Genomic DNA, 8802 nt, shown 5'->3' on the forward strand with positions numbered 1-8802 from the left:
GCAATTTATTTATTTATATTAATGTTTTTCTCCCCCTGTAGAATGTAAGCTTTGCTGTGGGCAGGGAAAATATCTGTTCATGGCTGTATTGTACTCTCCCAAGTGCTTAATACGTTGTACAGAGCACAAACGAAGGGCTCAATAAATAAAGTGACCCCTGCACTTATCAACCTTTGAGCATATATAGATAGATTCAACATTTCTGTTTCTCCCGAAAGACAGTGAACTCTCTTTGGGCAGAAAACTTGCCTGTGCTTTTGTTGAACTAATCAAATGATTGACTGATTGGCAAACTTCACTACACTTAATAGGCACTCATTAAATTCCATAGCTACTATCAATTAACCAATCAACAGTTCATTTTATTAAGTATCTGTTGGGTGCAGAGCACTATGAGGTGGTTGGTAGAGTATAATAAAGTAAGATGACACTATTCTATCTCTCCAGGAACTTACTATGACTATGGTGAAACACATGAAGCTCCAGGAGAATAAACCCTACCTGTTGTTGACTTCAAATTGCATAAAATCCAACCCACTTGGAAATTTGTTGAAACATCTTCTGGTTTTGAAACAGCAAGAGGAGGGACTGCTGCTGAGGTTATAAGGGTTTGGATTTCATGAAGCCCTTAATGTGGTTTCCATTTCCGGGTCCTCCTAGGTGGGCTCAGTCTGTAGGAGCTGTGATCAGGCATCGCCACAGTGTCTGTTCAGGCTTCCCTCACTGTAGCAGCTGGCGCTGGCCTGGGAGACCCTTTGTCTCCCCTCATCAGTGTCCCAGGCCCGGCACATCAACCCTGATACAGGAGCAGGAAGATGCAGGATGAAGAAGGCTACGCAGTGCTTCGTCTCCAGTCCAAGAAGAAGGAGTTTTCCCAACTGCCTCCAGGTACTGCCAGTTTTCTCCCCCTCTACTCAAGGCATTCCAGCTCTCTCATACTCCAGGCCTGGGCTGAAGGGGGCTCCAGACACTGGGTGGGTGGTGGTGGTAAGGCAAGGGAAAGAAGGTGGTCTCTCCTGTCTGTCTTTGTGAGTGTGATAAGATGAGTTGGTGACAGTGACCCAACCAGCTAAAGCAAAATGTAAGAAGACAGCATATTCTTTCAATCAGTCAGTCAATCAATCATTCATATTAATTGTGTGCTTATCATGTGCCGAGCACTATATTATGGCCTTGGACAAGTACAATGTGACAGAGTTGGTAGACAGGTTTCCTGCCCTCACTGTGCTTACAGCCTATAGGGCGAGCATATGGTCATGACTACTGTGTGTGTGTTTGTGTCTGTGTATTTGCACACATGCATTTGCTTGTGTGGGAGGGAGAAGTATCCCAAATGAAGGCCAGTTTTAAATACATAACATCCAGATGGTTTCATAGTAGCACCAATGTATCCTGGATTTTCTCCAAACAGAAAGAAGGTAGTGAGATAGTGTTGGTGGTGGCTATGGGTGTTGGTGCTGACTGGATTTGGGCTGGGATCACTGGGATTTCCTGGAGGGTTTGGGTTGGGCTTGTGGCCCTGGGAGCTGCTTGTCTCCCTTGTTTCTGAATTGGCATTGAGGCTGCCTCCTTACGGTGTCTCTTTCTGTCCATCCTTCCCTCTTTACCTTTGAGTTCTTCTTGTTTGTTATTCATCAACTTGCTACCCTCCAGTCTTCCAAAACCAACCTTCTGGCTGTACCTTGTTCTTGACTCTCCCAACTCCATCTCCTCGCTCACTCTCTTCCTCCAGCTTGGAACTCCCTCTGTGACACATCAGTCACACCACAGCTCTCCCCAGATTCAAATCCTCCATAAGATCCCACCTCCTCTTACACGCATTCCACAATTATTTTCCCAGCTCCCTGAATAATACCATCCACTGCTGACTATCACGCTCATGAACTCTCCTTAGCACTCATGTAAATATGTCCACTTGATTTCATTCATTTTTAAACTATCTAGTTTGAATGGTTCATGTTGAATGGTCTCCCCTGTTAGAGGATAAGGTGATTATCAACAAAAACATTCAGTCCATGTCTCCCCAGTCCTCAAGAATCTCCAGCATTTTCCCACCCACCTCCACATCAAACAGAAACTCCAAACTTCCAAAATTAATAGTATCTCTAATTATTGGCACCAAAAGGGGGGTGGCTAGCCTAAACTTCACTGATGAAGCTATCGTAATCATCACTGGTTGGTTCTGTTGCTGTGAAACTCTTCTCTGCTTTCAAATCCCAGGACACCTTGCTTGTGTTCGGGATATTGGAAGACATTCCAGGACTTCTTTAAGGGAGATTTCTGGGACTCCAGTTCAGGACCCCCAAAACAGGACTTTCCCCAGGGAACCCATGACCTAAGGAGAGGCTGTCAGTGAAATGTCTCCTGTTACAGATTCCCACAGACCTCCCCAGTGGCAGGGGACCCCTCTGAAAGTGGCCTTCACAGTCATCGTGATTCTCCAGGTAGTGATGTTGGTGCTGATTTGTTTAGGTAAGTCATTTCTTCTTGCTGAGTTAGGGGTGCCCATTTGAAGGGTGGGTGTCCTGAATCCTGCCCTGGAATCCCACTTCAATTTCTCTTCCTATTTAACTGACCGTGACATGATGTGGCTTAACCTCTGAGCTACACTTCCTCTACAGGAGAGCTAAAAACTAAAGCCCCTAAAATAATGGTGTATATTTTCCATAGTAAATAATCCATCAGTAAAGAAGAAAACATTACAACAAAGATGGAAGACAGGTTCTCTGCCCACAAGGAGCTTACTGGGTTGAATACACTATACTATTTGGGAAATGTTTTCTGATCACATGGAACCTACACTCTAAGGGGGAGACAGACATGTAAGTATTTTCAAATAGGGTAATCAAGGTGAATAATGGGCTGTCAATTTGAAGAAATGCATATACTGATAGATATAAGTTCATAAGTGCTGAAGATGGCTGGTAGGTTTATTCGATGTGGTATGCCGGAACTAATCAGGGAAGGCTGTTCAAAGGAGGTGGGATTTTAGGAAGGCTTTGAATGTAGGGTCTGTGGTCTGCCATATTTCATGAGGAGTGAGTTCCAGCCCGGCGGAACAGTGAGGATGAGGGGACAAAGACAGGAGAGGCAAGAGTGAGGAAAAGTTAGAAGGTGAGCTTGGGAGGAATGTAGAGAAGGAGCTGGGGAGTGGTGGGTGAAGAGACCTGAAAATTGTTATGGAGCCTTTAAAGCTGAAAGGGAAGAGTTTCATCTCAATGCCAAAGGATGTGGGAAGGCAGTGGGAGCTGAAGCTGTACGAAAGGGTGAGCTGTACAAGAGAGTGAGTACAGAGCTGGGAGAGAAGATACTAATAAGGGAACTTCACAGAGCACTCCAGTCAGAGAGGTAGAAGATCACTGTGAAGCAAAACTCAGAACAGGCTCAGTGAGAAAGTTGGGAGAACCAGGTGGCTACATTAACAGGAATCTTAATAATGTTGGTATTTGTTAAGCGCTTACTATGTGCCGAGCACTGTTCTAAGGGCTGGGGTAGACACAGGGGAATCAGGTTGTCCCACGTGGGGCTCACAGTCTTAATCCCCATTTTACAGATGAGGTAACTGAGGCACCAAGAAGTTAAGTGACTTGCCCAAAAGTCACACATAGCTGACAAGTGGCTGAGCGGGGATTCGAACCCATGACCTCTGACTCCAAAGCCCGTGCTCTTTCCACTGAGCCACGCTGCTTCTCTGAGGGCAGATAGTGTGTTGAGGATGGAGGGAATGGCCCATTGCGTCAAAAACAGATGAGACACACCAAGGCCTAGACGAAAGAGCATGGGCCGGGAATCAGAGGATTTAGGTTCTAATCCCAGCTTCAATACTTGCCTAATGTATGATCTTGGGCAAGTCCCTTAATTTCTCTGTGTCTCAGTTTCTTCATCTGTAAAATGGGAAAATGGAATCTGCTAATGGGAAGCAGAATGGCTTAATGGAAAGAGCACGGGCTTGGAAGTCAGAAGTCGTTGGTTCTAACTCCAGTTCTGCCACTTGTCAGCTGTGTGATTTTGGGCAAGTCACTTAACTTCTCTGTGCCTCAGTTACCTCATCTGTAAAATGGGGATTAGGACTGTGAGCCCCACGTGGGACCATCTGATTACCTTAGATCTACCCCAGTGCTTGGCACATGGAACGTGCTTAACAGATACCATCATTATTATTATTAAAAAGGGATTTCAAAACCTGTTGTCTCTACTCCTTAAAATGTGAGTCCCATAAGGGACATAGATTGTTTCTGAGCTGATTGCAGCATGGCATAGTGGATAGAGAATGGGCCTGGGAGTCAGAAGGACATGGGTTCTAAACCCAGCTCTGCCACTTATCTGCTGTGTGACCTTGGCCAAGTGATTGCACTTCCCTGTGCCTCAGTTACTACATCTGTAAAATGGGGATTGACATTGTGAATCCCACGTGGGATGGGGACTGTGTCCAATCCGATTTATTTGTATCCACCCAGTGCTTAATATAGTGCCTGGAGCATAGTAAGCACTTAAATACCGAAACGATTATTATCTTCCCCCGCATTTAGTAGCATCCTTGGTATACATGAAGCACTTAACAAATGCCACATTATTATTAGATGGGTTAGAACATAGTCTAGCCCTCTGGATTAGGCCAAGGAAATCCTTGGTATCCTATAGTGTGATGTTGGTGGAATGAAGGAGTCAGGACCCTGACTGCAGTGGAAAGAGAGGAGAGTTGATAGAGAGGAAATGAAGGTGGGGGATGTACATATGACCCATTCCAGGAATTTGGAAAGGAATTGGGAGTAGGCAGATGGGGCAATAGCTGGAGGGGACCCGTGGGGGTTGAAAGAGGGCTTTGTAAGTAGGGGGAGCCTTGAGCACATTTGGATAATAATAACTGTGGTATTTGTTAAGCACTTACTGTGTGCCAGGCACTGTAGTAGGCAGAGCTGAGGAGATGACAGAGAGTGAGTGGATGAAAACAGCAGGGGCAGGGAGGAGTAGTAACTGATCTTGGGAAATGAGCTAGGAGAGCTAGAGGTGCATCAGATAATGGTGGATTTAGAGGGCAGGAGGAAGACAGAAGGTCAAGTGGATCATCAGCATGGAATCTACCAATTCTGTTGTACTGTACTGTGTCCCAATTGTTAAGAATAGTGCTCTGCATACAATAAGTTCTCAGTAAATACCATCGCTTTATTGATTGATTGAAGCTCCCAAGGTTCAGAGCAGGAGAGGGGAGTGAAAGTAGAGGTGGGGACAGAATGTATGCTTTCTTACTGTCAGAGTTCCCTGGGGTAGATTTGCTGAGTAGAGGTCAGGGAGAGCAGGGTCTGAGATCCACATCTGGGCCGGAGGAAGGTTGTCCCACCTGTTCCCTGAGAGGCACTGAGCAGTTGCAGTTGATTCAGTGGCCGCAGACAGGGACGCTCGTGGTTATTTCCTCTCGGCATTGGATCGGCCCAGCAGCTGCCTCTGGGAAAGCCCCAGCTGCAAACCCCGTATCCTGTGGCTCCAGGGATACCCCAGCTCCAACATCCTGGTTCTCTGAAGGCCCGGACTCCCCAAGTTCAGGTTTGTTGTCCAGGGTTGGAATCCACCCCCATTTTCAGCCGCCCAACACCCTGACACTAAGCCCTGGACAGGGGAACGGGTCCCAACCAGAGAAAACTGTCTGACAGGAGCTCTGGGCTCTGCCATTCAGTGTTTCAATATTTCTCTTTTAAAATTCAACACTTACAAAGCCTTCACAGAAGACTCAGAGAACACGTCTTCTTCCTCATCCACTGCCCCACTCACTTTCAATTCTTTGTACCCTGAAAAACTCCATGAATTAGGTTCCTCTTTTCCCATCAGCCCACGAAAGCATCTCACACTGTGAGGAATAACTGTCATGTGTTTCCTTGTCTTTTCTCCTGATAGTTCATTATAAGTTTTTCCATTCATGACTCTTACAGAGCCACCAAAGCCCAAGGGCTCTGTTTAGAACTCCACTCTTTCAAACGTCTCTCTTCCTTTCCTAGTTCTCATTCAAATGGAACTGATGAAAAGTCAAGCAGCTGACTCAGGGAATGCATCAGAAAAGTTTAACCACCTTGGGAAAAGTCTGAGAGGTAAACGGACCTAGCCCTACTTTAGCCTGGGACATCTCTAAAACTAAAATTAAGGTGTAACTGTAGGATACAGAAAAAGGGGGAGCCTATCAATCAATAAACGGTATTTATTGAGTGCTTACTGTGTTAATTATGGGAAGGGGAGGTGTCTACTAATTTTGTTGTACTCTCCTAAGCAGTTAGTAGAGTTCTCTGTACCTAATAAGCACTAAATAAATTTGATTGCTTGATTGATTGTGCTAAGCACTCAGTAGCCCCCTATTTTGGAGGCAGGGAGCATGTCTGGACAGGTATTTCTTTTACCTGAAAGGAATCACTCGTATTCACTAGACTAAGGTCCTTGAAGACAGGGATCATGTCTACCAACCTTATTGTACTTTACTGTCTCAACTGCTTTGTCACAGTAATAATAATGGTAATAATAATAGTGGAATTTGTTAAGTGCTGGTTATGTGCCAGGCACTGTTCTAAGCACTGGGGTGAATACAAGCAAATCACGTTGGACACTGTCTCTGTCCCACCTGTGGCTCACAGTCTTAATCCCCATTTTACATCTGAAATAACTGAGGCACAGATAAGTGAAGTGACTTGCCCAGCATCACACAGCAGACAAGTTACAGAGTCGGGATTAGAATCCAGGAATTTCTGACTCCCGGGACCGTGTTCTACCCACTAAGCACAGTGTTATGCCCACTAATGAGTACTCGATAAATTCCACTACTTGATAGATTTCACTGTAATCTCATTCCCTTTGACCATCCATTGCCATCGGCCTTTTTGGAAAAGCCTTTTCTTCCACCCTGTTCTTTTTTTAATGTTATTTGTTAAGTGATTACTATGTGCCAGGCACTGTACTATAAACACTGGGATAGATACAAGCTAATCAGGTTAGACATAGTCCCTCTCCTACACGGAATTGCAGTCTTAATCCCTATTTTAATGTTAAGGTAACTGAGGTACAGAGAAGTGAAGTGAATTGCCCAAGTTTGCACAGCAGACCAGGGATTAGAATTTAGGTCATAATCATAATAATAATGGCATTTGTTAAGTGTTTACTATATGTTGAAGCACTGGGATAGACATGAGATAATTGAGTTTGACACGGTCCCTGGTCCCACATAGGGCTCACAATCTTAATCCCTATTTGACAGCTGAGGGAATTGAGGGAAAGAGAAGTTCAGTGACTGCCCAAAGTCACATAGCAGATTGGTGGTGGAGCAGGGACTATAACCCACGTCCTTCTGACCCACAGGCCCAACCAAGCACTGTCCATTAGAGCACACCACTGCAGGAGGGTTAGCAGTGCAAATCAATAGTTCTTTGAGTCTCAGCTATAATAATGTTGGTATTTGTTAAGCGCTTACTATGTGCAGAGCACTGTTCTAAGCGCTGGGGTAGACACAGGGGAATCAGGTTGTCCCACATGGGTCTCACAGTCTTTATCCCCATTTTACAGATGAGGTAACTGAGTCCCAGAGAAGTTAAGTGACTTGCCCAAAGTCACACAGCTGACAAGCGGCAGAGCCGGGATTTGAACCCATGATCTCTGACTCCCCAGCCCGTGCTCCTTCCACTGAGGCACGCTCCATGCTTATCCTCAATGACAAGGGACAGCACAAAATGTCCAAGTATGCTGTCATGGGGACCCTATGCAAGACATTAACCTCTAAGGACATTCATATTTCTAGCAACCAATCTCACCCTCAGCAGAAGCATCTTTGTCTTGACAGACAGCTATATGACCACCAAAGGAAATGGTCCCCCTGCCCAGAATGTGGAACGCCTGGCCTGTCTCTCGAAACAGTGCACTAAGTGAGGGACTGTTGGACAGGTGAATGTCCTGCTCCACGTTTTTGAGCTTCCTCAGGGCTAGGAGCTTTCCCATGTGCATAAAACAAAATAAGCATATTCCTCTCAAGATGGGAAATTCAATTTGCCACGTGCAAATAACTAAAAGAAGTGTAGTTCTCCTGAGGGGGAAGTTCAACACTCCTCGTGAAATAAATTCTGCATGGCTCAGTCTTTCTGACTCGGGTCTCTCTGACCCTCGCCGTGATGATTCTTGAAACCGTCCCTACGGGCTTGGTAATACCGATAGACACACAGCGGGCCCAGGAAGGAGCAACCAAACAAACCATAGATGGTATTTATTGAGTGCTTACTGGTAGTAGAGCATTATACTAACTGTTTAGGAGAGTACAATACAGCAGAATTACCAGACATGCTCCCTGCTCGTAATGAGTTTACAGTCTAGAGGGGTGTGATGTTCTTCTAAGGTTGGTTATTCTGTTTCCTTTCTTGTACCACCCAGCAACTTATCACTGAATAGACCCAGGATATCCCCTCTGCCAATCTCTGGCTAATCTTTCTAAGATCCCCCAAATTTTCTCCAGAACAGAGAAATTTCCCTGGGTCGATGGAGGCCCTGGGAGAGGACTTTGAGCTGGGAACCGAGCTCAAGAGATGTTCACCCTTCACGGAATCCAGAGAAGATGGTTCTGGTTTCAGAGACCCAAAAACTGCTGATCTCTTTCTCTTCCCAGTGGCATTTGGACAACAAGTGTGCCCAGAAGGCTGGAAGCTGCACAGACAGAAGTGCTATTTTTTTTACAACTTGACTATAAAGAGAACCTGGAATGAGTCTAAAACAATCTGTTCCGAAAAGAAGTCCCACCTGGCAGTGATTCGGGACACCTGTGACATGGTGAGGGATGAAGCTTGA

At 45.5% G+C, this 8802-nt stretch overlaps 1 protein-coding gene across 1 annotated transcript; it reads left to right on the top strand.

Annotated features, from left to right (window-relative positions):
- The first annotated feature begins 815 nt into the window (after window positions 1-815).
- On the top strand, window positions 816-8802 carry LOC114817892 (killer cell lectin-like receptor subfamily F member 1). Its single transcript, XM_039914541.1, has 3 exons — window positions 816-888; window positions 2374-2472; window positions 8474-8802. Exons 1-3 carry the CDS (start codon window positions 816-818, stop codon window positions 8800-8802), a joined length of 501 nt encoding a protein of 166 aa, XP_039770475.1.

Source organism: Ornithorhynchus anatinus, chromosome 17 (assembly GCF_004115215.2).
Source record: "Ornithorhynchus anatinus isolate Pmale09 chromosome 17, mOrnAna1.pri.v4, whole genome shotgun sequence".
NCBI lineage: Eukaryota > Metazoa > Chordata > Mammalia > Monotremata > Ornithorhynchidae > Ornithorhynchus > Ornithorhynchus anatinus.